Raw genomic sequence first — 26,757 nt, 5'->3', positions numbered from 1 at the left:
CCAGGCAGAGGCTGGGGTGCCCCGAGTTCACCAGCAAGCACTGTGGGTGTCCAGCCCCACTGCAGATAACAGCCTGGGAAAAGACACTTGGCAGCTCTGAAAAACGAGCTTGGGACCATGAACCCCGGTCCCTGTGGCTGAGGGTGGGCTGGGGAGGGGACCTGAGACCCTCACCCTTCTCTCAGAGGCCTTCCTGTCTGGTGCCAGGCCCTGTGCCTATCACTGGTCTGCAGAGCCACTGCTGCCCAGAGGTGCGTGGAGCCCCCAGTGCCAGCTGAGGCCAGGCTCCAGGAAAGCGTTCCCAGGGGGCAGCGGGCCTAGGTGCCCGTGGGTGACACAGCCCAAACACTTAGACTACAGCACCTGGTGTAAGACGCCCAGAAAGGGCTTCACCTGGATGGGTCTGCCCTCCCGGGAGGAAGGTCTCCCAGGCGGCCTCTGCACAGCCCACCACGGCCCTCGGAGGTTGTCCCCAGTCGGAGGAAGCAGACTCTCGGGAGCTGACTGCTTCCTGGAAAGGACACTAACCGTGAGTACCCACTCGATGTGGGAAGTCCGTACCAGCCCTAGATCCACGTGAAGGGGAGGCATGGTCCAGCCATAGGGCAGTGCCCACCGCCTACCCGAACCTGATGTGGGCCCTTCCCCTGCTCTGGGTGCCCCAGGAGTGGCTGGGGCAGGGCTGCAAGGCCCGGTCCCCAAGGCCTGACCCCCTCCCACCCCCGCCGCCTCCCATCTGCCCTGTGCACGCTTATCGGGTAACCGGAGCCGCGAGCTGCGTCCCATCCTGAAACAGGAAGCCCGGGCCTGCATGAGCCTCGGACAGCCAGCCGGGCGGCTGGGGTGGACGATGGAGGAGCAGCGGGCGTTCACTGCCGCCAAGGACGGGGACCTGGACACCCTGGAGCAGCTGCTGGAGGCGGGCACCCTGGGCCAGCATGTCACCGACGCCCTGGGGGCTGGCCTGGTGCACCACGCCGCCCGGGCCGGCCACCTGGCCTGCGTGAGGTTCCTGGTGCAGCGGGCCAAGCTGCCCGGCAACCAGCGGGCCCACAACGGGGCCAGCCCCGCGCACGACGCCGCAGCCACCGGCAGCCTGGCCGAGCTGTGCTGGCTGGTGCGCCACGGCGGCTGTGGGCTGCAGGTGAGCAGGGCGCAGCAACGGCAGCTGCAGGGTGTGGGGCCTGGGTCCACAGGGAGGCGCGAGCCGAGAGCCAGGTCTGGAGCCCAGGCTTCCCCAGGGCCCTGGGCTGCTGCTCAGGGGTGGCGGCAGGGGGCGGGGGGCGGGGGATGGCCACACGACTCCCACAGCACACACAGTAGCCTGTCTCCACCCCACGCCCTCCCCAGCCCCAAGCAAAGCCCTCGGAAGCCATGGACACACCCTGAACCACCTGGTATTCCCCAAGGCCCAGCACAGAGCAGCTCCTCTCGTCCTTTCACCCAATACCCCCACCCAAGAGCAGCTGGCCTTGCTGGTGGGGGGGGAGAGGGGGGGTGGGTCTCCTGGGTCTCCTTCTTATCAAGCCTGATCCGTGGGGTCTGCTTTCAAAGGGTCTAGAAAAGGGTCGGGGCAAACAGAATCCTAGCAGGTACCAGGGCTCAGGAGGTGCTGGCCCACCCCGGGTGCTGGGGGACCCCGGTGGGGGCTCCGGGGCTCAGTGATGGTCTCCCTGCAGACATTTCTCCTGCCCGCCTCTCCCTCTCCCTGTTGGCCCAGTGGGTGTGGGCAAGCGAGCTCTGATGGAGAGAGGAAGTCCTCCCGGAGCCCAGAGAAGCGCTGGGTCCCCAGAGAGGGAAGACCCATGTGTCACACAGCCTGAGTGTCCAACAACCGCAGCCCCGCCGTCCTCAGCGGCTCTTCCCACAGCCCCAAGGGCGGGAGCAGGGCTGGTCCAGAGCCGGGGAGAACACCCAGGTGTGCTGATGCCCGTGATGGAGAAGCGCCTCAGCAAGAGGACTCGGGACACAGGGTGGGCGCTGAGTGAGGGCGGAGCAGAGGCCCCTGGACCACCCCTGGACAGGCTGCCAGCCCTGGGCGAGCAAGCTGAGCTAGTGGTGCCTCCCCGACGGCGAGCAGAGAGCGGGAAGGGCGGGACTGCAGCCTGGAGGGGGCTCGCATGTGCAGGATCAGGGGTTTGGACCCAAAAGCCCTGACTGGTCCCGGCCCTGCTGCGGACTGGGAGCCGGTGGCCTGGCTCAATCCAGGAGACCCCTCCGCACCCCCGCGCTGGAGCCAGGTGGAGGGGTGGGAGCTCTGCGGCGGGTCCGCGCGGTGCGGTCCCAGGCGGCTGTCCGGCAGGCCCGGTCCGGCCCGCCGCCCGTTCACCGGCCGCCTGCGCCTCCGTAGGACCAGGATGCGTCGGGCGTCTCCCCGCTGCACCTGGCCGCCCGCTTCGGACACCCGGCGCTGGTGGAGTGGCTGCTCCACGAGGGCCACGCGGCCACGCTGGAGACCCTGGAGGGGGCCTTGCCGCTGCACCACGCCGCGGCCAGCGGGGACCTGACCTGCCTGAAGCTCCTGACCGCCGCCCACCGCAGGTGAGGGGCTGCGGCGCCGCCTGGCGGGGTGTCCCGGGGGCGCGGGCTGAGGGGAGGGGGCCCAACGAGGGGAGGGGAGGGAGCGGGGCCCGGGAAGGGGAGGGGTGGGGGAAGGGGAGAGGGAGGGGTGGGGGGGAAGAGGTGGGCGGAGGGGAAGGGGGCGGGCCTCAGGGGAGGGCTGGGGGAGGGGTGGCGGGACCCGGGTGTGGAGGAGCGGGGAGGGGAGGACGAGGGGGGAGGGGAGGGGAGGACGAGGGGGGAGGGGAGGGGAGGACGAGGGGGGAGGGGAGGGGAGGACGAGGGGGGAGGGGAGGGGAGGACGAGGGGGGAGGGGAGGGGAGGACGCGGGGGGAGGGGAGGGGAGGACGCGGGGGGAGGGGAGGGGAGGACGCGGGGGGAGGGGAGGGGAGGACGAGGGGGGAGGGGAGGGGAGGACGCGGGGGGAGGGGAGGACGAGGGGGGAGGGGAGGGGAGGACGAGGGGGGAGGGGAGGGGAGAGGGACAGGCCCCGGGAGGGGCGGAGGGCGAGGCCTGGAGCCAGGGGCGGGCGGAGAGCAGACCCGGGTGGGCTCGGCGCCTGAGCGGAAGCTGAAAGCCCGGAAGCTGCTTCCGCAGCTGGAGCAGAAGCGCCCCTGCAGGCTCAGACCGCGCCCGCGGCCTGGTGGCGTCTCAGGGGCTGACGTTCCCCGCTGGGCCGCGAAGGTCACCGCTCACGCGTCCGGAAGGGAGCAGAGTGAGCCCTGGGCTTGAGGGCAGTGAGCCCCCCAGGTGGGGACCTGGATTCTCCCTCCACACGCCCGGTCCCACTGGCGCGAGTCGGCGGATGGGCGAGGCCGACAGGCAGGGAGGGGACAGGCCCAGCTAAGGGCCTGCTGCCCCCCGCCCCTTCCCCGTCCTGGGCCCGGCTGCGGTCCTGGCCCCACGGAAGACACCCGGGCCTGTAACTGGCCGTCTGGGGGTGCGGCGTCTGTGGCCTGCCGCAGCCGCCTGTCCACAGGATGGCTGTCCTGGCTGGGAGAGGGACTCTGTCCACCCCTCACCTGAGCTGGCCTTTCTCCCCCGAGCCTCTGACCACACTTCTTCTCCTGCGGGGCTCTTGTTAGCTGGCCGGCCGTCCTGGCTGCCCCGCGACAGTGCTGCCGTTCCTGGGCTTTCCCGTCCCGACCTCTCCCTTCCAAGGCCTTTAAGAAAGGCCTTTGAGACTCGCTTCTGCCTGTCTTCCCCAAACAGTCCACACCAGCTGCCCGGGGCTGGCCGGCCACAGGGTGTCTCTCAGACTGGCTGTATTAGAAGTTCGGTTCAGTTCGGTTGCTCAGTCGTGTCCAACTCTTTGCGACCCCATGAATTGCAGCATGCCAGGCCTCCCTGTCCATCACCAACTCCCAGAGTTCACCCAAACTCATGTCCATCGAGTCGGTGATGCCATCCAGCCATCTCATCCTCTGTCGTCCCCTTCTCCTCCTGCCCCCAATCCCTCCCAGCATCAGAGTCTTTTCCAATGAGTCAGCTCTTCGCATGAGGTGGCCAAAATATTGTAGTTTCAGCTTCAGCATCATTCCTTCCAAAGAACACCCAGGACTGATCTCCTTTAGGATGGACTGCTTGGATCTCCTTGCAGTCCAAGGGACTCTCAAGAGTCTTCTCTAATTCCACAGTTCAAAAGCATCAGTTCTTCGGTGCTCAGCTTTCTTCACAGTCCAACTTTCACATCCATACATGACCACTGGAAAAACCAGAGTATCAGAAGTACTTTCTGCCATTTGAAATCCGTGTGATTTCACATTAACACACACACAAGCACAGGGACAGCCCGCTGCCCATGGCCCACATGCCCAGGGGCAGAGACCACAGGAGCCCGAGAGGAAGTCTTTTTCAACAGGGGTGGGGTCCGATTTGGGGGAGGGGGCTCCCGCTCCCTGCAGGGGTTCAGAGGGGACAGAGAACTCACCTGACCCCATGACCACATGGAGGCAAAGCAGGATGCGGAAACCTGACTACCCTACCCCAGTCTGTCCACACGGGGGGCCTGGAATACGGATGCCGGCGAGCGGCGGGAAGGACTAGTGTCCTGTTCACAATGGTCCCTTGCACGGAGCAGGCCCCGGGTCCGGAGGCTCCCTGAGCCGCCCACTGCGGGCCCTGCTGGGCCATTCACCCCAAGAGGAGACCCCTGCCGGCCAACCCCCGGCGGCGCGCACAGCTTGGGGGCGAGTTGAGGGAGCTGGATTCCTTGGGGTGCGCACAAGCTGGGCGGATAGTGGGGGGCCGCAAAGAGCCAGGTGCCGGGACACTTCGCCCAGATCTGGGTCCTAGGTCGGAGCGGCTCCCCGCGACCCCCGGCCGAGCGCGCTCTGAAGCCCGGCCTCCCCGCAGCGGCGTGAACCGGCGGACGCGCAGCGGCGCCTCCCCGCTGCACCTGGCCTGCCAGGAGGGCCACCTGCACCTGGCGCAGTTCCTGGTGAAGGACTGCGGCGCCGACGTGCACCTGCGCGCCCTCGACGGCATGAGCGCGCTGCACGCGGCCGCCGCCCGCGGCCACTACTCGCTCGTCGTCTGGCTGGTAAGGGGGCGCCGCGTGCGCGCGCGGGTCATGGGGGGCGTCCGCGGAAGCTGGCCCCTGCTCCCGCCTAGCAAGCGGGCCGGCTGGGGCGGAGGCGCCACGCCCTGGGTCTCGGATCGCACACACGAAGTTCGGAGACCACCGGGTGGTGGGCGGATCAGATGTGCCTGCGGCGCCTTAGAGCACCCACGTGCCAGGCCCAGTCTAGGGCACAGCGGGGAGCTTCGACTGGGGGTGGCCGTGGGCTAGACCCGCCCCTGCAGGACCCTGGGGGTGTGCAGCACCCCCTGCGGGCTCTCCCGACCGCCCCCCCCACGGAGTCCTGGTGGGTGTCTGGGTTCTCAGGGTGGGCCGCCCAGGCAGTGCCTGGCCCTGCTGCTTGGCCACTTGTCCATGCCCGGCTACCCAGACCCTGGTGGGGAGCCCCACAAGCCCCAGTCTTCTTCCCTCTGGACCCACGGAGGCACCATCTGGGCCTCTTTCCAGAAGGAACACAGAGTGACCTAGATGGGGGAGGATGCTTTCTTAAGACTTTTTTCAGGGCTGGGGACTTCCGCCTCCGTCCTGGAAAACCAGGCCTGTGCGGTGTCCGGGAGCTCTGAGGGTCTCCATTACAGAGAGGGTCTCCATTATGGAGAGGGTCTCCGTTACCCGGTCAAGGGTCAGCGTGGGGAGTCTCTCCCTGGAGGGGCAGATGGACAAGAGGTGGCTGAGAAGGGACTCAGTCTGGCTGCTCCGCTCCTTGCGCCTGGCACTTGGTGAGAGCTGTGGGGTGCTGCGTGAGGGAAGGACTAATCTCCTCTGGCCTCCCGCCACGCCACTCCCCTTGGCTTCAGAAGCCCCCAGCAGTTGACTCCGGCCTGCCTTCACCACCGCCTCTCCCAGGCTGGCCCTTGGCCCCTGGAGCACCCGCCGGCACCCACCGTTGCACCGGCTGTGCCGCCCCCCGGCCCCCCTTCTGCAGCTGCCCTCACCGGGCCAGCCGCACTCTCGGGAGAAAGCTCCCAGCGTCGGCCCCGCCCTGGCCCTCGGCTGGAGCTGTGCTTCCACCCTCTCACCTGTAGTTCAGATGGTGAACTTCAGAAAGGTGCCTGTCCCCAGACCTGGACTCCCAGCGCTGCGGGAGCCTGAGTCCTGGCCTGGTCTGGCCGCGGGGCGCAAAGGCAGCACGTGCTTAGCACACATGGTGGGAGTGAGTCGGCGGGACGCGCGGCGTCTCAGAGTGGTGGGGGTGCCCAGGGGCCGGGGGGTGGCAGGCAGGTCCACACAGCGCCCCCCCCCCACCCCCGCCAGGGCAGCCTCACAGGGGCTTATCCCAGGAAGAAGCAGCTGTGGCCAAGGGTCCCAGGGCCAGAAAGGCTCTTCCACATGGGCCTCCCCACCCCGCCTCCTGCAGGATGGACCACAGGCAGGGGGCGCAGCATCCAGCCTGGCTGACCGACTCAGGGCTGGGGCCCCGCTCCCCTGGGGGAGCGGGCTGATAGGAGGTGCTCTCCTCCCAGCATGCTGTCCTTTTTATGACAGACACATTTGAATGTCAAATCAGCCAGCATTTGGCTGCAGTGCCCTGGGAATTAAACCACTGAAAGGTTATCCCTTCCACATAGGAAACACAGCAGGCCGTTCACACCCGGTCACATCCTTGCTGTTCTCCTGGCCTCGGCTTCATGGAGAAGGTTGGCTGCGTTCAAAGCAGTAAGAGGGAGAAAAAGGGGGTGACGCCACGTGCACCGGCCCTTCCGGCGGGAAGGTGGAAGAAGAGCCCCTTCTGGCCTCGGGCTGGCAGGGGTCACGTGGCTGCCCTGGGGGCACGCGGTCCAGGCTGGGGGCCGCTGGCCAGAGCCCACGGGTGCCCTCACAGAGGGGCCGACGAGGGCTGTGAGGAGGGCTGGCCGGAAGGTTGCCGTTGGGATGGGGCCCAGGCCACAGCGTGCTGAGGAAGGCTGGCCAGGGCCTGCCCCCCAGCACCCTGCATCTTGGTGCTGAAGCTGTAACGGTCAGGATGCAAACAGGCCTGGTGCCAGGAGGGCCTCCCTTCATCAGCAAACACCTGTTTACTGGCCTGGGGTGCTGCCCAAAGGCGTTCTTTATTTGAAGTGGGAACGCCCCTGGGGGTGTTCAGCTTAAGATCTGGGCTGGGGCAAGTTTGGGGGCTGTGGAATCTCGCAGTAAAACCACCAAGCTTGCTGCCCCCCGACCCAGGCTGCCTGGGGCGCACAAGAGGAGCCTGCCCTGTCCCCAGGGGCCCCTGCCCCGAGGAGGGAGTGGCTGCCCCCGTCCGGCCTCAACTGGCCCTTCCCCCTTCCTCTGCCCTCAGGTCACCTTCACCGACGTCGGCCTGACAGCTCGGGATGACGAGGGGGCCACCGTCCTGCACTTCGCTGCTCGGGGCGGCCACACGCCCATTCTGGACCGGCTCCTGTTGATGGGCGCCCCCATCATGAGAGACTCCTGGGGGGGCACCCCCCTCCACGATGCAGCGGAGAACGGGCAGATGGAGGTAAGGCGCTTGGGGGCGGGGAGTGGGCAGAGGAGCCTCCGGGAGTTGGCAGTCCTGGACCACTTCCTGTGAATGAGTCACCGAACCCTCAACACAACCCTATAGGATACACATTATTAGCCCCTTTTACAGACAGGTAAACCGAGCCGCAGAGGGGCAGCCATTGCCCAGGATGCAGACTCAGACTCAGATCTCTCTGGGAATAAAGCCCACGCTCTGCCCTCAGCGCGGGACGCCTCCCTTCGCTCAGAGACTCCCTGGGTGCCGGCTCAGGGGTCAATCTTCCCGCTAGTCCTCCCAGGAGGGGGTCTGCTGGCCCCCTCCGCCTGGGAGCAGAGCCCCGCGGGGGTGTGAGGTCAGCCCCTTCGCTGTGATCCAGATAAACCTAGGGGCGCACGTGGCCCAGGAAGCAGCATTGGGAAACCTGGAGTAGGCAGGGTCAGCGTTCCGACACTTGAGGGCCAGCCCCGGGAGTGGACCCGGCCGTGAGCCACTGGCCCTGCACTGGCGCCACCTGCCCACAGACCTCCTGCGAAGGCAAGGCCACGTCTGAGTGGAGTGCATCCGAGGCGAACACGTGGGATGACTCCTCTGCCCGCCCGCCCCAGAACCACCCGGCAGGGCTCCAAAGTGGGTCAGTGCATCCTCAGCATCTCCTGGATCTTCCCACGGCGTTCCCACAGCCCCCGGATCAGCTGGTCGCCGTCCACGCAGGCCCCGGAGAGGCTAGTCGAGGGGCAGGGGTGGGTGTTTTATCGAGGTGCAGCCCAGTATCCCATTTTGGACTTCGGTTCTGGACAGCTGTTTCCCGCTGGAACCTCAAGTGTTCCTGGGCCCAGGTGGCCCATGAGCAGCACAGGGCAGCCACCCAGAGTCCCAGGAAGGCACGCGGTCCTTTTGATAAATCTGAGAGAGGCATGATGCCCAGCAGCAAGGCTGAATACTTCTTCCTGACTCAGGAGCCTAGGGGGTCCCTCCTGCTCCTCCCACCCCCCCAGCCACACCCCCTCCTTTCACCCTGCAGGCCAGCATTCAGCCCTGTGGGCTCACCGAGCAAATGATGGGGGTGGCGTCCAGAGGGGCCTGGGGTGGTCCCTGGTGTCCTGTACCTGAGCAGACGATGGGGGTGATGTCCAGAGGGGCTGGGATGGTCCCTCACGTCTGTACCCGAGAAGGCGGTGGGGGTGGCATCCAGAGGGGCTTGGGTTGGTCTCTGGTGTCCTGTACCTGAGAAGGCGGGGGGGTGGCGTCCAGAGGGTCCTGGGGTGGTCCCTCATGTCCTGTACCCAAGCAGATGATGGGGATGGCGTCCAGAGGGGCCTGGGGTGGTCCCTGGTGTCCTGTACCCGAGTAGATGATGGGGGTGGTGTCCAGAGGGGCCTGGGATGGGAGGCCGCGGGTGGCTGGAAGGGCCCTGAGCCAGGGTGATGTGGCTCAGACAGCATCCTGCCCCTACCAGCCACGGCTTGCACAATCCCGAGGGTGGCCGGAGCAGCGCCCTGCCAACTTTATTTTTAAGCAGCATCGTCTTTTTGCAAATGAAGTGTTCTATAGGGGTCCAGGGGGTTCAGCAGATAAGCCGAGGGTTCTTGAGGCCCTCACCCTGCTCCCTCAGTGGGAGAGGAAGGGAACCCAAGCCTCAGAGCTGAGAGCCACCCTCCTTCTCCGTCCTCGTCTGGCAGGAAGCCCTCGGCCCTTGGCTGTGCTGGGTCTTCCTTGCTGCCCCCCACCCCTCCAGCTTCCTCCGCCTGTGGTGAGTGGGAGCGGGTCCTCGCTGGGGTGCAGGGCCTTCCCATCATCTCGGCGGCGCCTCTCTGCAGGCCCGGGCTCTAGCGCTTGCAGGCCTCAGTACTGGCAGCACTTGGCCTCGGTACTTGCAGCGCACAGGCTTAGTTGCCCTGCAACATGGTCTTCCCAGACCATCGGACCCACGTCGCCCTGCCTTGGCAGGTGGGTTCGTAACCACTGGACCACCAGGGAAACCCCACGATAGCTTCTCCATGCCATCTACTCTCCAGCCTGTCCAATACCCGCCTCATATCCATGTCTCTGGTTGTGCTGTAACCAGGACAGAAGCAGAGTCCACACGTTATTGATCGCCTTTTGGGTATTAAATTTGTCAACAGTTCCGGAAAATTATGATCATCCAGGAAACATGATCACCCCACACTACTCTGTATTTTATTTAATTTTTTGTGTGTGTGAATTAATTTAATTGGAGGCTAATTACTTTACAATATTGTAGTGGTTTTTGCCAGACATTGACATGAATCAGCCATGGGTGGACATGTGTTCCCCATCCTGAACCCCCTCCCACCTCCCTCCCCATCCCATCCCTCTGGGTCATCCCAGTGCACCAACCCCGAGCACCGTGTCTCTGCATTGAACCTGGACTGGTGATCTGTTTCACATATGGTAATATACATGTTTCAATGCTTTTCTCTCCAATCATCCCACCCTCACCTTCTCCCACAAAGTCCAAAAGTCTGTTCTATACATCTGTGTCTCTTTTGGCATCTCACATATAGGGTCATCATTACCATCTTTCTAAATTCCATATGTATGCATTAGTATACTGTATTGGTGTTTTTCTTTCTGGCTTACTTCACTCTGTATAACCGGCTCCAGTTTCATCCACCTCATTAGAACTGCTTCAAATGCATTCTTTTTAATGACTAAGTAGTATTCCATTGTGTGTATGTACCACAGCTTTCTTATCCGTTCATCTGCTGATGGACATCTAGGTTGCTTCCGTGTCCTGGCTGTTACAAACAGTGCTGCGATGAACACTGAGGCACACGTGTCTCTTTCGATTCTGGTTTCCTCGGTGTGTATGCCCAGCAGTGGGATTGCTGGGTCATAAGGCAGTTCTATTTCCAGTTTTTTAAGGAATCTCCACACTGTTCTCCATAGTGGCTGTACTAGTTTGCATTCCCACCAACAGTGTAAGAGGGTTCCCTTTTCTCCACAGCCTCTCCAGCATTTATTGCTTGTAGACTTGTTGATAGCAGCCATTCCGACTGCCGTGAGATGGTACCTCATGATGGCTTTGATTTGCATTTCTCTGATGATGCCCACTCTGTATTTTAAAATAAATTCTTATTTTAGAAGAATTTATAATTGTTTCAGATTTGTAGAAAAATGGAGGCACGGGCACAGACTGTTCTGCTCAGGTCCACATCTGCTTTCCTGCCCCTGGCTCACAGCCACCCGCTCTGGTGGCCGTCACTGCGGTGAAGTCCTCCTCTCCCTGTCCCCAGGGCCGCTGCCCCAGACCCATCTAGGCTCAGGCCCCACACCACAGTGCCCCCCGCTCCACTCTGCTTCTCTTGTGACCCCTGCCCCCCAGGCTCTAGATAGACAGCGCGCTCCTGCGGTGCACACCCCCCCCCCCACCCACCGCAGCCTCCTTCACAAAGGGCCTTCACAAGCCCAGTCTCCTCTCGCTTTCCACGCTCCATCCTCTCCTCTGCTCCCCGCTGCTGAGCCTCCCGCCTTCCTCTCCTCTCAGTCCCGGGGGCCCAGCCAGGAGGGAAACTGGGGACCCAGCGCCAGCCTGACCCGGGGAGGGGGCATGTGAGGCCAGCACAGGAGCCGGATGGTCAGAGATGGAGACACTGGAGAGGGAGTGAGGACCGCCGGAGCTCACCCTGGGCCCGGAGCCAAGAGGAGGGCCTTGTTGAGCACCAGGCCTGAGCGGGAGGCCAGGGAGCAGGCCGGGCGAGGCGGGCGAGGGCACCGCCCAGAGACCTGGGGGCAGAGCCGTCTTTCTTAGCCTCTGCACCCCAGTTTCTTAGTGTGAGAACGGATACCCCTACAGGAGTTGCTGTAAAGATGGAAAGCGGCTCCATATTTAAACCCAAGGCCTGGGCTACAGGGGCAAAGTCAGGGTCGGGTGGCCTGGCTGGGATCCCACTGTGCCGCCTGCTTACCATCTGGGCCCTCAGCGAGCCTTTGAGCGAGGGCACCTGGGGCTCCTACCCCGGATTCGGAGTGCTGATGCCTGTGGGACCCCATGCCGCCAGGAAGGGGCGGCCCGGGTCAGGCGGGGGCTCAGGCCTTGGTGGCTCAGCTTGAGGGGTGCAGGGAGTTGGCGGTGGTCATGTGTCCGCCCCCCTCCTGCAGTGCTGCCAGACCCTGCTGTCTCACCGCGTGGACCCCGCCCTGCGGGATGATGACGGCTACACGGCTGCGGAGCTGGCGGAGTACCACGGCCACCACGACTGTGCCCAGTACCTGCGGGACAGCACCCGGCCGGTGAGCCTCTCGGCCCCTTCCCTCCAGGGCCCCCCTGTGCTGATGGCTGGGAAGCTCACCTGGACACTGCATGGTCGGGAGGGAGCAGGGGAGGGCCTGGCCCTGGGCTGTGAGGGGGCCGGGGCTACAAAGGGGACCAGGGCTGGGCCACGGCTGGAGCTCCGCTGAGGTCTGCCCGCCACCCAGGCCCCAGAGCCCAAGCTCACGCTCAGGCCAGACGGCTGGGTCAGGCTGAGGACACCCCGGGGGTGGGAGTGGGGTCCCAGATCCTCGGGTGGGTGTGACCCCAGGGGACGGGCAGCTCTGTGCAGCCCAGAAGGGGACAGTTTCAGGGGGGCTCCCATCTGGGCACATGACCTCGCCCAGCCTCGCCTCTGCAAGGGCAGGGACCCCGTGTACCCGGCCCCCCGGCCCTTGACGGGCCGCGCGTGTTTGCTGAATCAGTGGAGCAGTGGGCGTGCAGGTGTGCAGGGGGGAGCCCAGCAGCTCCGTCAGCGTGGGGTCCAGGCCCCCCCCCAGTACCCCCTGCCAGGCCCCGGGCAGTGACTGACTCTTGCCAACCTGCACAGATTTTGCCGCAGTCTTCTGTACTGGCCACCCCTTCAGAAGGTGTCCCTGGGACTGGCTGGCCCCCACCTCAGGTGAGAACACTGAGGCCCACGGGGGCACCGTGCCCCCACGCTGGGTCCCACCCCGGGCTGCCTCCCTTTCCCTCGGGGCGTCTCCCGCGGACTGTCCAGGACAACGGAGGCAGAGCCGCCTTCCTCCCCGGCCCTGGGCCAGTGGGATGGTCCTCACCCGGCCACCACTGAGAGAGCCGGTCTCCACCGCCCAACACCCGCACTGGGGTGGCCAGGGGTTGGGGGCTGGGGGTGCTTCAGGGCACATGCATTGGAGTCCTGGTTTGTCTCGGTAGCCTAGTTTCAGACACAGGAACTGCAGTCACTGCTTGAAGCCATCTGTTTACTGTTTACTGACCCTTCAATTGGCTATGGGCTTTCCTGGTGGCTCAGCTGGTAAAGAATCCGCCTGCAATACAGGAGACCTGGCTTCAATCTCTGGGTTGAGAAGAACTCCTGGAGAAGGGAAAGGCTGGCTACCCACTCCAGTATTCTGGCCTGGAGAATTCCATGGGCTGTATAATCCCTGGGGTCGCAAAGAGTTGGACACGACTGAGCGACTTTCACTTTCATACTTTCTTTGAATTGGCTATTGTTTGACAAGAGTTGTCTTTCTGGCTTGGGTTCCAGAAGTTGAGGGAACTGTGTGGGTTCCTGGTGTGGTACACAGAGCTCCATGGTCCGCAGGTTGGGGATGGCCTGGCACCCGCGTCCTTGGCCTCTTTGTGGGCCCTGGGGCTAGCCTGGAGGTAGGCTGGGTGACCCCTCTGCTAGCAGGGAGGTGCCTCCTGGCCCCTGTCCGGGGGTCTCTGGCTTGCCCCCAGCCCACGCAGCAGTGCCCACGGCCGGGCCTTCTGTCTGAGCAGGATCTCTGTGTCCAGCCCCCCTCCCCAGGCCCTGGCACACCAGCCCACCCCTCCTGGCCGCTCTGCCCGGCTCTTTTAGGGGTGGGACTCTGGGCTGACCCCTCTGCTGGGGGTTGTGGGGACCAGCCCACATCGGGTTTCCTGGAGTTCCTTCTGGTGCTGGCGGTCTCCCCTGGTGTCACCGTGGGGTACAAGGCAGCAATTCACTTGGGATTCCCCATGCTGGCCTGGGCGGTCCGTGGAGCCTCCCCACCCGGCCTGCAGGCCCGCAGCATCCAGGCCGTCCACCTGCCCTGCCCGTGTGGTGGAGGGGCAGGCTCATCAGGCTATGAGCTCTCCCCATGAGCCGCTGCACCCGGGGCTGTCTGGGGTCACCCTCGACCCCCGACATTCAGTCTCGGCCCCACAGGAGGGCAGGCCGTCAGCTGGGGCCGCCGGACTGGGGGAGGCGGGGGCCGATGCAATATTGATGGAAACGCGATATCCAGAGGTCGCCCGCGGGGCCTCTTCCTGTGTTGGGCTCGGAGTAGGTGGCGAAAGCCTGTCTTTTCCTCTCAACCCTGCCACCTGCCTCCGACCCAGGGCGTCGTGGGTCCTGGGAGAGGCAGCCTGGGGGTGAGGCTGGACAGGTGCTCCCCCCGCTGCCTGCGCCGTCCCACCTTGACCCTGGCCACGTCTTTCCGCTCCCCAGGCCTGGGGTCACCTCCGCACAGTGAGGAGGGCTTGGGCAGTGGCTAGAGGGGGCTCCCTGCACCCCAAACCTTCAGGGTGTGGGCTGTGTGAGAGGGATAGATCGGCCGGGCTGCCGCAGCTAGGAGCAGCTATCCAGAGGGGTGAGCACAGCCCTCCACGCAGGGGCGATCCCAGCCTCTCAGCTCGCCGCCCCCCCACCCCTGTACTCACGCCCACCAGACCTGGAGTGACCCTTCTTGGCCCAGCGACACTCCCAAGTCCTGAACACCTGTGAGCCCCGGTTTTCTCATCTGTGTGACGTAACGGAGGAGCCTCGCTGGGGGTTAGAGGGGTGCCTTGAGTGCCCGGTTTAGTGGCTAATTGCACCCGCTCGGGGTCCAGAGGAGCCCTCAGACCCCTTCACTCTCCAGATGGGAAAACTGAGGCCCAGAGAGGGCCAGGGGCTTCCCGAGGCAGACTACTCCCCCCTGGGGGAAGGGCAGTCCGTAACCCAATCTCAGCCATGGTGCCTGGGTGTCCAGCACCCATCTGTGGGTCATGATTTTCTCGGCCCGGGTGGCGTTACAGGCCTGCAACCCGGCTCGCCACAGCGGTCCTCCATGTATAATGCATAGCAGGCGTGGCGCTGCTCAAATCTCATCAGAAACAGAGAAGAAGAGACACCGGACCACGGGCAGGTCACCAACCCAAGGCCGGCTGACCACCAACCTTGGACACGCCTGGCTGTCAGGACCCAGAGGCCAGCAGCACTCCCCCAGGTCCCGTAGTCTTGGCTAGTTTTCTGAATACTCCCGTTACCAGGGGCCGCCACAGCAGACCCCCATCCTGGTTAAAATTCAGAGATCCTCGTGACACCACGCTAACAGCGGCAAGGAGGTCTGTGTGCCACAGTATGCCAGGCCCTGCCAGGGGCTCCTGGTAAGTCCCAGCACAGGCAGAGAAACTGAGGCCTGTGGGATGCTGAGCGACTCCCCGGGGCTTCTCCCTGGGGAGCGTTACAGCAGAATTTGGCCTCAGGGACCCGTGGCATGTGGCCTCCCAGGCTGCTGGCGTGGTGGTCTGGGGCCAAGGTCCATTCCCCTGGGCCCTGGACCAACGTCCTGCCCTTTCCGTTATTCCTTCCACCCCAGCTGAGCCCTGCACTCTGCCGGGAATGGGAGGCCCTTTCCCCTCACCCCAGAGAGCAGATTCAAACGGGTGCGGGGGGTATGGTGAGCCACGAGGGCTCCCAGGCGGGGGCGGCCGGGGAGGCTCTGTCCGGCTCAGCGCCTGGGGCTCAGCCCCACTCTGTCCGTCAGACCATCCACATCGGGTTCCCCAGCCGTCGGGTCTGGGGTCTGACTCAACCCTCCTTCAGGCTCCTAAGCCACCTCATGCCTGCGTTGCGGACGCTGGAAGACCAGAGATTCCCAGGTCTGTGGCACATGGCAGGGAGCAGGCGGCGTGTTTTGTCAGAACCCCGCCCTTGAAGTCCCAGGGTGACCGATCCCAGCGCAGATGGCCGCTGCACGCAGATCTGTGTCACAGTGCAGAACCCCGAGCCGGGGAGCCCCCTGACTTGTAGCCAGTGTGCGCAGCCTCGTCTTCCTTCTGGGTCCCCTGTGCCAAGGCAGGCGGGCGAGCAGCAGCCAGGGCTTGGCATCCTCGGCGGGGGTACCAGGGGCCCCACTGGTGCCGGGCTTCCCCCAGAGGCCCACTCGCCTGCCTCTCCCTCCAGGCTGGTGGTCCTGGACTGAAGGAGCAGTGACCCGAGGGGCTCAGTCCTGGCAGGAGCAAGGGGGGGTGGTCTCAAGTAGGATCCTGGTCCCAGCCCTGCCCCGTCCCTGCCATGGACCCCTGAGAAGGCACCCTGCCTCCCCGAATCTGTTTCCCAGCCGTGCCTGAGCGCTGCCCTGGTTGACCCCTCTGTGCTGTCTCTTTTGTGCGACCAAGGAGCTCTGGTCTCCCCTCCCTCTCCGGAGGGTCTGCTTCCCCGGCCCCTGTCTGGGGGAGGGTTAAGGCCTGGTGGTAAGGGATCCCACACCAGCCCAAAGCCCGCCAGGCCACCTGACACCTCTGCCTTCAAATATTAATGTGACGCCTCCTGCTCCGGGGGGCGGGCGCTGTGACACCCCCCCCCCCCCAACGGCTCCAGATGGCTCCGCTCCCTGTGCTCACTCACGGCCCAGTCTCTGCCTCCAAGGGTCCTCCCAGGCTGGGGGCTGGCAGACGCTCCTGCCAAGGCCGGGCTCCTGGGCTCCGGGCACCAGTGTCTGCAGAGAGAGGTAGGAGGCGCCGGCGACAGGCAGATAAGCGCTCGGGCCCCAGGCTCCCCTCCTGGTGGCCCCAGAGTGCAGAGGGTCCTGGGATGTGACGGAGGGCCCTGAGGCAGTGGCTGTAGCCACAGGGGTTCTTCTGAGGGGTTTCCCCAGGCCGGGGCGGCCACCTGACACCCGGCCCACCTGCAGGGAGCTGGGGACACTCAGGCGGCCGAGGGACTTAACCCCAGCAGCGCCAGCTACGTCGTCACAGGCAGGGCTTCGCGCAAAGTGGACACGTGGGCTTCTTGTTAGAAACTGATCGAGGATTTCAGGACAGGGAGAGGAGAGGATATTGAATGGCGCTGTGGATCGAGCCACCCGCTCGACAGTGGGGCCCGCACTGGGCCCAAACCACGCGTCCCTGTGGGGCAGGTTTGATCCAGCTCCTCGCCCGGCCCGGGCTCTCTCCAGCGCCCGCCTGGGAGCCCCAAGGCCCTCACCCACCATCGCTGCCCACGGGAGGGAGCAGGCTGAGGCGCTTCGGTCTGACGGTCAAGGGTGAGTGGTGGCCCTCTGCTGGAGCCCCAAGCTGGGGCGGGCGTGTGTTTTCAGGCATCAGGGCTACCAGGGGGGCAGCCAGGAGGCAAGCCACCTGCAAGATGGAGTCAGCCCGCCTGCGACGCTCAGCTTTAAACCCAAAGGCAGCAAGCCTGGCTCTAGAGCCCTTGGAGGATGGCTCACGTCCTTGTGGAGAACGTCTCTGCCACCTGAGGCGGGGCTTGGGAAGGCAGGCAGCGAGGGCAGTCCCGCACACGGCGGCCTGTGCACCCCAGTCTCTGCTTGGCCAGGCCCGGCCAGCCATCTTGGCACCTGCTGGTCAGAGGCCAGAGCGGAGGCCTCGCAGGGCTGCGCTGGGGATGGGGGACAGGGATGCCTCCAGGTCTAGGACTCTTCCTGGTTGCCCACCAGTCAGTGTTGGGGGCAGGGGGGATGGTGGAGGTGCCCCAGACCTGGGGCAGACGTGGGGTTGCATTGTGGGGGCCCCTGCAGCCCAGACGTGGACCTCCCTGGCCCCCGGCTCCTCGGGACTGCGGGGTGGGTCCTGGGCACTGCGCCACTGCTCTGAGGTGCAGGGCTGAGAACACGTCCAGGTTTGCTGGGGTTCTCTCTGTGCCCAGGGCTGAGCACGGGCGCAAGTCTGGGCAGTCTGTCTCGGCGCTGTCGGGACAGTTGGCAAAGGGGTGTGTGTGTGTGTGTGCATGTACGTGAATGGGCACGTGTGCCCGCAGGTGTGAGTGTGTGCACGCATCCCTTGTAAGGCCAAGGAGTGCTGAGCACGAGGGGGACGCCAGCCTCTGACCAAGAGCCCAGAGTTAAGCTGCCTCCAGAGGGAGCTCACGAGCTGGGCCTGGAGATGGGGGCTCACCATGGGGGTAGGTGTGTGTGCCCACCAGGGTGGAGAGACACAGGGGGCATAACCTCCAGGGGTACTACCCCTCGCCCCCGCACACATCCCCTTCCTAGCCCCAACCCAGGGAGACCAGGCCAGGGCTGGGTGCCCCCCACCCCCACATGGCAGGCCAAATCAAGGCCCCCTCAACCCTGCCTCCGGCTGACCAGGCCTGTCTGCCCTCAGGTGCCGCTCCTGATGACCCCCCCGCCCCCGCCGTTCCCCCCTCCTCCACTGTTGGCTGCCAGACATCCCCCGGAGGAAGGCAGAAGTGGGGGCATAGGCCTCGGGAACCCCACCCGTGAGTAAACGCATCCCCGGGGTGGGGGCTGGCTCAGGTTAGGGGTGCAAGGACTGGGCCCTGCTGGCCTCCCCTCTGAGGTCCTCCTAGGGGGCCTGCAGTGCGGGGAGCAGCAAGGCTGGACAGCTGGGCACAGAGGGCACCAAGGCCCAGGCTGGGGCCAGCCCCCCAGCTCTTCCAGGATTCCATTATCGTCCTGCCACCTTGCTAAAGTGAGGACAGAGCGCTCCATGACCACAGGTGAACCGCCTCCTGCGCAGTCCTTCGGCATCTCTGTGAGCTCCGAGCGCCTGCAGCCCAGCTCTCCTGCCGCTGGGGCTCCGGGCAGCCCGTCCCTTCTCTGGGCCTCAGCTCACCCGGAGGGACCGCGGAGGTCGGCTCTGTCCACTGCGGTTCCTGAGACTCCAGCAGGGGGCGGGGGGCGGTCCTCAAATGGCAGGTCACCACCCACCAGGGGGGCTCTGACCAGCATTTATCAAAATGAAGTAGAATGGGATAGCGTGAAAAATGTCAGCAGGCCCCATGTGTAGTGAGGATAAGTGTGGTGCAATGGGTGGTGGTTATGTAGTCACACGTGGGGTGTGTGTGTATGTGTTTGTGTGTGCAGTGGAGGGAGGAGTCGTAAAAGGACAGGTTTGCCGTCTGATGGGGCTGCCTTTGGTCCCCAGACTACCGACCCCTACACCCTCTCTAGCTCCTTCCAGGCCGTAGGACAGCTGGGGGGGGGGGGTGCGGGACAGGCCGTGGCTGGGATGAGGTAGGGAAAGTGCAGGCTCCCCAGCTGGCCGGGCTTGGAGCTGGCCCCATGGACACCCGTGGGATCGCAGCGATGAGTGAGTTTGCCCAGGGCACTTGGTCAGGGGGCTGGCCACTTTGACCCCCAGTCCAGTGGTCCTTCAGGAAGGCTGGCTGTGCCCAGGTCTGGGATCCTCTGCCCCCCAACCCTGGCCTCGCCGACACCAGCTCCCACTTCCTCCTGGCAGCAGCATCTCTCAGCCCGGCCTGGCCCGGCCAGCCAGACCAGCCTCCTCTGAGGGAGCGCACAGCCCACACGGCCACCCCGAGAGTCACCGCCAGTGCCACGGCCGTCCCCACGGTGAGTGCCCTCCCCGTGCCGCTGTCTTCCAGGGCCCCCAGCCCAGGCCCAGCTGGCCTCTCAGCATCACCAATGCCGGCCCTGGCCAGGTCACTCTGGGGGCAGCCAGGCCCTTCCTTCCAGGTGGAGCCCACGAGGCCCGTGGAGTGACTGGCTGGCCCGGGGTGGGGGGCACACCCAGCTTCTGGGGAGATGGGAGTTCAAGGCCATGAGCAACTGTCCACCCAACAGAGTGGACGTGCCACTGGTCTCTGATCCCAGGGGGTCCCAGTGGGTCAAGCCCCTCACCCTGACAGATGCTGCTTCCACCATCCAGGAAAGCATCCGTCCACGGGAAGGCTGGGCCCGGTGCCCACTGCTGTCTGCCCCCCCCACCCCCTGGCAATTCCCACTGGCCCACACCGCCTCCTCCTCTCTGGGCACCAGTCCCTTATGCATCCAGCCCACCCTTTCACTGACCGGGGGCTGGGAGCTCCCAGACCCGGCGATGTTCTGTGCAAGTCTGGCAAGTGCAGTCACAGCACACAGCACATTAAAGGCTCTGACAAGTCCTGCAGTCCACGATTGACCACCAGACTCTCTATGCAGCTGTTCCCAAAGGAGTTTCCCCATCCACGTGGCATGCTCTGAGCAACCTCTTCTCAGTCATGTACCAAGGAGCGGGGAATCTCTCAGCCTGCGAGCCTCCCCACACATACCGGGGTCCTACAGGGACAGGAGGCCCTTGTGCTCCGAATCCTCACACTTGAACAGGCTGGGGGTACAGTAGTGGTCAGCTCCTCTGTCCTCCCTGGTCAGCCCCCACGCGGCACGCAGCTGTGCTCCTCCGGGACCGCCCTCCCCTCCGCTGCTCCTGAACTGCAGGCTCCTACGGGCCTCCTCCAGTGACCTGCCTGCGTGCACGCAGGGGGCAGAGACGGCGACGGGAGGCGCTCCGGACAGTCTGGTCGCGCTGCAGCTGGACGGGATGCCCTTAGGCGACCTCGACGGGCTGGTGCCCACGCGGGATGAGCGCGGCCGACCCATCCCTGAGTGGAAGCGGCAGGTGATGGTGCGGAAGCTGCAGGCGCGCCTGGGTACAGCTCCAGCAGCGCCAGAGGCCCAGGTCCGCCAAGGTGGCGCCAGGGTGGGGGCGGGGCCAGGCGTGGGGTGGGATCAGGCATGGGGCGGGGCCATACCTGGGCGGGGCCGGGGCGGGGCGGGGCGTCGCGGGAGGTGGGCGGGGCCCGGGTGGGACCAGGGTGTAGAGGGCAGGGGCAGGACAGGAGGCTTAGTACCCGCAGGTAGACGTGGAAGGTGGATTCCTGAGACCACACCTCGACTCCTGAGACCCGGGTACCCTACTGCATTTCCCTCTGGCCTCAGCTTCCTCTTCTGCCGGACGATGAGGTTGAACCAGATCAGAGGGCTGTGAGCAGGGCCCCTTCACCTGCCTTGGGGATGTGTTGCCCAAGTGCTCTTTGATCTCACGATCTGTACGTCGTGCCCACCGCATATCAGGCTCTGTTCTCGGCAGTGAAGGGGACCAGCCTTGCCCCTTAATGCTTCCATTCCATCAGGGAAGGCGGGGGGACTGGGCAACTGTGCTGGGGGTGTGGGAAGGGGGAGGAGGGTCCAACTGCTATGGAAAGAAGACAGTGGAAAGGGGAGGGGCTGCTTTGTCCAGATGCTCAGGGGCAGCCTCTCTGGAGAGTGTTCTTGAGCCGGAGTCAGGCGGAAGTGAAGGGCAAGGCCTCCGGGGGTGAGGGACAAGCGATTTTGAGTAGAGGCAACAGTGAACGAGGCTCCGGAGGCAAGGTGGATGGGCTCAAGTGGGAAGCAGGGGGAGGTGGTGCAGAGGTGAGATCGGAGAGGGGACAGGCAGGCATCACAGGACCTTCCGGGAGCCGCTGAGAATCTGCGCAGGGAAGGGCTCTGGTCTGACTTGGATTTTAACTGACTCCCTCTGGCCGCTCTCTGGACAGCTCTTCTAGAGTTGTACCCTGACGGGGTGCGGCTTTGTCTTGAATGATGTATTCTGCAACCCTTGGTCTAGAGCTGCCCTGCCGGTACCATAAGGCCAGCCATGTGTGGCTATTTCAGTTCAGTCATTCAAACTTGTCCGACTCTTTGCAACCCCATGGACTGCAGCACACCAGGCTTCCCTGTCCATCACCAACTCCCGGAGCTTGCTCAAACTCATATTCATCGAGTCGGTGATGTCACCCAACCATCTCATCCTTTGTATCCCCTTCTCCTCCTGCCTTCAATCTGTCCCAGCAGCTGCAGCTATTTAAAGCTGCTATTTCAAATGAAATGAAACCCCCTGCTCCGGAGTTAGCTGCACTTCTGAGGAGTGGCTCTTGCAGGGTTCTCGGCATGCCTTCCCCCTCATCTCAGAACTGTTGGGCGACTCTGGTCTAATGGCCCAGCCTGTCCTTGCTGTCAGGACGACCGTGGGGTTGGGGGTGGAGCAAGGCAGGAGTGGGTGGGGCATCCTGCCACAACCCGGAGGCCTTTTAGAATCTGACCTTAGGGCAGAGCCAAGGGTGTGTGAACTCAGGGAAACACAGAACAGAAAACAGGCCGAAGGGGCAGGGGATGGGCTTGGACACAGCCTGGCCATTGGCTGCGAGTTCCCAGCCTGATGCTTGTGGTCCGAACACACCCCTCTCTGCCCCGGGCCTCGTGGGGGCTCATTATACCGAGTGCCCACCTGGCTTCTTGGCAACCAGGCAGGAGCTCAGGCCCCTGACCTGTGAGACGGGGAAGACACAGGGCCTCGCTCAGGGGTCTTGGGAGAGTGAGCGGGTGGGCACGGAGCCACCCAGAGGGACCCCAGCTGGGAGGCTCTGTGTCTGTCTTCCACAGACTGCAAGCATGGGAGTCGGGCTATATCCTGGCGTCAGGGAAGCCCTGAGGGGTGATGTTCTGAGGGTGAAGTTGGCCACATGCCATGAGAACTTGGAGGCTGCCCTTCCCTGGGGACACTGCCCACCCTCAGGACATCCTGTGCAGGGAACCAGAGGGTTCTGGGGACAATATTTGACTTCACCACAGAGGAGAGGAGGAGGACTCGGGGGTGGCAGAACAGAGGCACCCCTGCCTCTTCTGAGGGCAAGGCTGGCTCTTCCCGGGGTGAGAACTGCCCTGAGCCTCGGGCTGTGGCCTGGGGCTGGCCTGTCACCTCCTTTACCCTCTGAGCCCAGGCAGGGGCCAGCCAGGGTCCCCAGGACTCCCTGGGGCCAGGCCACCCAGGGGAGCTGGTGTCCAGCAGGAGCACACCATTTGGGCTGAGTCCCCGCTGACCTGCCCTCCCTGTGTCCAGGACGACGGCGGGCGCGCAGACCCCATGGAGCAGGCGGCCTGGCGGTACTCACAGACGCACCAGGCCATCCTGGGCCCCTTCGGGGAGCTGCTGACCGAGGACGACTTGGTGTACCTGGAGAAGCAGATCGCCGACCTGCAGCTCCGGCGCCGCTGCCAGGAGTACGAGAATGAGCTGGGCCGGCTGGCGGCCGAGCTGCAGGCCCTGCTGCCTGCGCCCCTGGTCAGTATCACCGTCAACAGCCGCTTCCTGTCCCCGGGGCCCGGGCTGGAGGCCGTGGAGGCCGAGCCCCGGGGCTCCAAGGAGGGGGCCTCGCAGGCCACACCCGGTGGGCAGCCCCTGCCCTTCTGGTGCAGCCACGTTGCCCGGCTGGTGCGTAGCCTGTCCCTGCTTCTGAAGGGTGTGAACGGGCTGGTGCAGGGCGAGGAGAGGGGCCCCCTGGAGGCCCAGAGGGAGGCCCACAGGCTGGCCCAGGCCAGCCCCCCAAGGAGCGAGGCCCAGCGCGAGATCCAAGAGAGTGGGGTGTCTGTGCGGACACTCCGCGGCAACTTTGAGTCAGTCCCCGGCCAGCCCTGCACCCCAAGCCCTGGCCCTTGCGAGCTGGGGGCCCAGCCGGGGTCATGCCCAAGGGGCTGCTGGCCTGCCCCCGTCCCGCCCTGCGGCGGCCCGATTGGAGAGAACCCCGGGCCAGGTGACACGGAGGAGGCCAGCGACTCCGGCATCAGCTGTGAGGAGGCCCCGTCAGAGGTGGGCGCTGTGCCAGGCCCAGACCTGGCCAGCCTCCGCAAGGAGCGCATCGTCACCCTCTTCCTCAGCCACTGGAAGAAGTCGGCTTATATGCCGGCACTCAGAACGGCGGCCTGCAGGACCCTGAAGGCGCAGCGTGCAGGGCTGCAGGGGCAGGAGGCTGTCGGTGGCCCTCCACCACCCTCCCCACTGCCCAGCGAGAGCCCGCGGCCCGGCCGCCTCTGGCAGCAGCGCAGCATCATCGCCCAGCTGCTGGGCCACTGGAAGGCCATCCTGGCCCACGTGCCCGCCCGGCAGCTGCGGCGGCTGAGCCGGCAGCCCCGCGGGCCCCTGTCCCCCGAGCAGTTCCTGCCCCACGTGGACGGGGCGCCCGTGCCCTATGGCAGCCTCACGCTGGACCTCTTCATGCTGGGCTACTTCCAGCTCCTGGAGTGTGACCTGCCGGCCGAGGAGCGCAAGACACGCCATCTGCTGTGCTTCGAGGTCTTCGAGCACCTGGGCGCCCACGGCTGGGAGGCGGCACGCGCCTTCCACAAGGCTGTGACCGATGAGGTGGCCGCTGGCCGCCGTGCCTGGACCGACGGCTTCGAGGACATCAAAGCCCGCTTCTTCGGCTCCAGCCGGGGTCCCGCCCGGGACGCGGAGCCTGGCCGCAAGTCGGGCCTGACCCCGCTCAGGCCCCTGCCCCACGCCGGTCCCCGCGGCCCCGAGCCTGCAGCACAGAGGCTGGGGTCCGGTCCCCAGCGGGGCAGCTTCAACAGCGAAGACATCTGTGGCTACATCGACCGGAGCTTCGCCTTCTGGAAGGAGAAGGAAGCCGAGATGTTCGGCTTTGGGGAGTGACGTGGGCCTGCCTTCCTCCCGGAGCAGGTTGGGGCTGGTTTTGGTTCTTCTCTTCTCTTTTCCTTTTCGCCCGCCTGGTGGCCAGGCCGTCAGGGACTCAGCGTGCCGCCATCCATGTCTGCCCCCCGATGGCTTCCTCCTAGGCTGCAAGACTGCATTCAGAGCCCCCCTTGTCACCGCCGTGTCCGAGAAGCCCTCTCGGGACCCCAGTCGCCCTGCCCTGGGATGACTCGCCAGCTCCGCCCGTGCCCTCGGCCTGCACGTCCCTTGGGCGCCTGTGATGCCAGCCTGTTCCCCACTGGCCACCCTCCAGTCCCTGCTGAGTCGCCAGGACATCCCGTCTCCCAGTGCCTCCTGTGCCTGTGGCTCTGGCCGCGTCCTGAGCCTCTGTCTGCCCTCCTCCAGTGCCGCCTCCATTCCTTCTGGTGACCTTGGGCCCCCCTCCCCCTCCTGTGACGTGAGGGAGGAGCTAGGAAAACGGGATCTGGTGGGCAGGAGGCCTTCCTGTCAGACTGGGCTTCCCTCCCGAATTTTCCAGGTCAGCGTGCGGAGTCCAGGGAGCTTCAGGGAGAGGTGTTCAGCAGCTGCGCGATGGCCCCACAGGCAGGAGTGGGGAAGAGGCTTCAGGAACCTTCCGCAGCCTTCACCTCCCTGCAGAAGCCCCCCATGACAGTTCTCTTGGCTGTCCCTCCCCGCCTGCAGAGCTTGGAGGGCTCAGGCCAGCTGTGGGGGACCAGGGAGTCCTCCCGTGCCGCTGGCCCAACGTCTCAGAGAGGGATGCTCAGGAAGAAATAAAATGGGGGGTGTCAGGCTGTTGGGGCTTCCCCGGACCAGTCAGGGGGGCGGTGCTGGACTGGGTTCCGGCTCCAAACCCTCCTGCAGGGTCGACACCAGACGTGAGTTTGCTAAAGACAGACCCGCTCCTGCCGCCTTCCCATGTGTGCTTGCTGCCCTGAGCCCAGAGAGGGCCCTGCTGGGGGACACTGAGACCTCAGTGCTCAGCTCAGCCGAAGCCCCAGAGCAGCATCCTTACCCCACAGGGCGTCCATGTTCTCATCTGTAAATGGGGGTGTGGTGTGGACCCGCCCACCCCCAGGGTCCTGGCGAGGGTGGACTGAAGCCCCCACGGGGGTCTCTGTCCTGGGATGACAGTGACACTCTCCAGCTGTGTCAGCGTGCTAAGGAGCACGGCCCTAGCCCCAGGCAGCCACAAGCATCCTGTACGGTGTTGAGGCCCTGGCTCTTGGCCCTGAAGCTTGACATTTGGAGCCGGACAAGGGCTGGTCCGCAGGACGCTGCTGCTGCCCGGGCTGGTGAGGTGAGCCTGGAGGTGGGGGGTCAGAAGGTGCTGGGCGCCCTGAGGCCTTCCTCCCCTGGGCCACCTACAGGACCCTGTTGTCCGAGGAGGTAGGAGCAGGGTGGGCAGCAGATGCGGAGCCCAGTCCCAGAGGCGGCCGGCTGGCCAGGGCTGCTCAGGAGACTGTGCGCAGGAGGCCCGCACACCTGAGTTCGGGCACGACCCCCCACTCACTGTGGCCTTGAGCAAGGCCCTCCATGGCCCCAAGCCTCATGTTCCCATGAGCATCCAGGACTCCAGGAGGATCGGGGCTCCAGGGTTAGGTGGGGGGTGCTCAGACCCCAGCGTGAGGCCTGGCGCAGGGTAAGGACCTCTCTGTTGGGCATTCTCAGGTGACTGCCCAAATGTCCTCCTGCAGGCACTCTGTTTCCTGGGAGCCTCCTTATAAATACACCGTATCCTGAGAGCACCCCAGGGACCCGGAGTCCCTTGGACTGGGCCAGAGAAAGCTGGTTTGCTATTTAAAAGATGTTCCAAGTGATTCTGATGCTCGGTGACCTCAGAACCCCACTAGCAACTCACCTGTGGGGAGCAGGTGTCCACTGCCATGGGGGGGGGGCTGGCCCCTCAAGGCCACGTTCAGCTGTAGGGCCCTTTAACCTTGGCATTCAGTTGTCAAAACCCCACTGAGGATCCCAGAGCCCCTACCTAGGGATCCAGAGGGTGCAGACTTCAGTGAGGTGACCAGACACAAGGTGCAGAACCAGGGGCTTCCAGAAGAGTCGGGAAGATACTGGAGAAGGGGAGCCCGGTCTCCCTCCCTGGCCCATTGTAAATGTGTGCAGGACAAATACGAAGAAGACACTGTACCCAAGGCGGTGAGAGAATGTCACCTTCTTCTCAGGAGGAGAATAAATATTGGAACAGTGTAAGCTCTTTGAATATCAATGCTTGGATTTAGAAGTGTCAAACTTTTTTTTTTTAATGCCTCTAAAGTTCTTTTGAAAGAAACCATGAACAAAGCTAGTTTCCCAGGTAGCGCCAGTGGTAAAGAACCTGCAGGAACAAAGCCAGCTGTGGAGGCCGGCCTGCAAGAAGGCCTCCAGTGAGCCTGCCTCCTGGTACCACGTCTGGTGAAGTCCCTCCCTCATTGTACCTTGGAATATGGCAGAAGCCACAGACTGCACCTCCAAGTAGGCTATGAAAGACTCCCATCTTTGTTGCTGTCTTATTTCTGGGGGAAGCCAGCCGCCATGTTAGGAGTGGTGCTGCGGAGAGGTTGGTGTGGACCTCTGTTCCAGGCCAGCCTCTGTCCCATGACTGCAGTCCAGTGGGCCACTTGGCACCAGCTATGGACAAATCCTGAGGCAGAACCACCCACTAAAGCATTTCCAGAGCCATGAAACTGTGTGAGATAATAAATGTTCATTGTTTTACAA

At 64.6% G+C, this 26,757-nt stretch overlaps 1 protein-coding gene across 4 annotated transcripts; it reads left to right on the top strand.

The window, feature by feature from the left end:
* The first annotated feature begins 128 nt into the window (after window positions 1–128).
* Window positions 129–26,757, top strand: ESPNL (espin like). 4 transcript variants are annotated; one of them, XM_069583843.1, is made up of 12 exons: window positions 316–529; window positions 797–1,144; window positions 2,351–2,541; window positions 4,915–5,101; window positions 7,419–7,601; window positions 11,727–11,858; window positions 12,428–12,499; window positions 17,914–18,028; window positions 19,012–19,124; window positions 20,032–20,229; window positions 22,432–24,048; window positions 24,165–26,757. In XM_069583843.1, the coding sequence occupies exons 1-11, from the start codon at window positions 398–400 to the stop codon at window positions 24,019–24,021; spliced, it is 3,261 nt and encodes a 1,086-aa protein (XP_069439944.1). In that variant the 5' UTR covers window positions 316–397; the 3' UTR covers window positions 24,022–24,048; window positions 24,165–26,757. The 4 variants fall into 4 exon arrangements, with proteins under 4 accessions (XP_069439961.1, XP_069439944.1, XP_069439952.1 ...); XM_069583860.1 differs by having other exon boundaries at window positions 129–529; window positions 22,432–26,757; XM_069583851.1 differs by having other exon boundaries at window positions 19,015–19,124; window positions 22,432–26,757.

Source organism: Ovis canadensis, chromosome 1 (assembly GCF_042477335.2).
Source record: "Ovis canadensis isolate MfBH-ARS-UI-01 breed Bighorn chromosome 1, ARS-UI_OviCan_v2, whole genome shotgun sequence".
Classification (NCBI taxonomy): Eukaryota; Metazoa; Chordata; class Mammalia; order Artiodactyla; family Bovidae; genus Ovis; species Ovis canadensis.
Note: the sequence above shows the minus strand (reverse complement) of the source record. Positions and strands in the feature narration are given on the sequence as shown.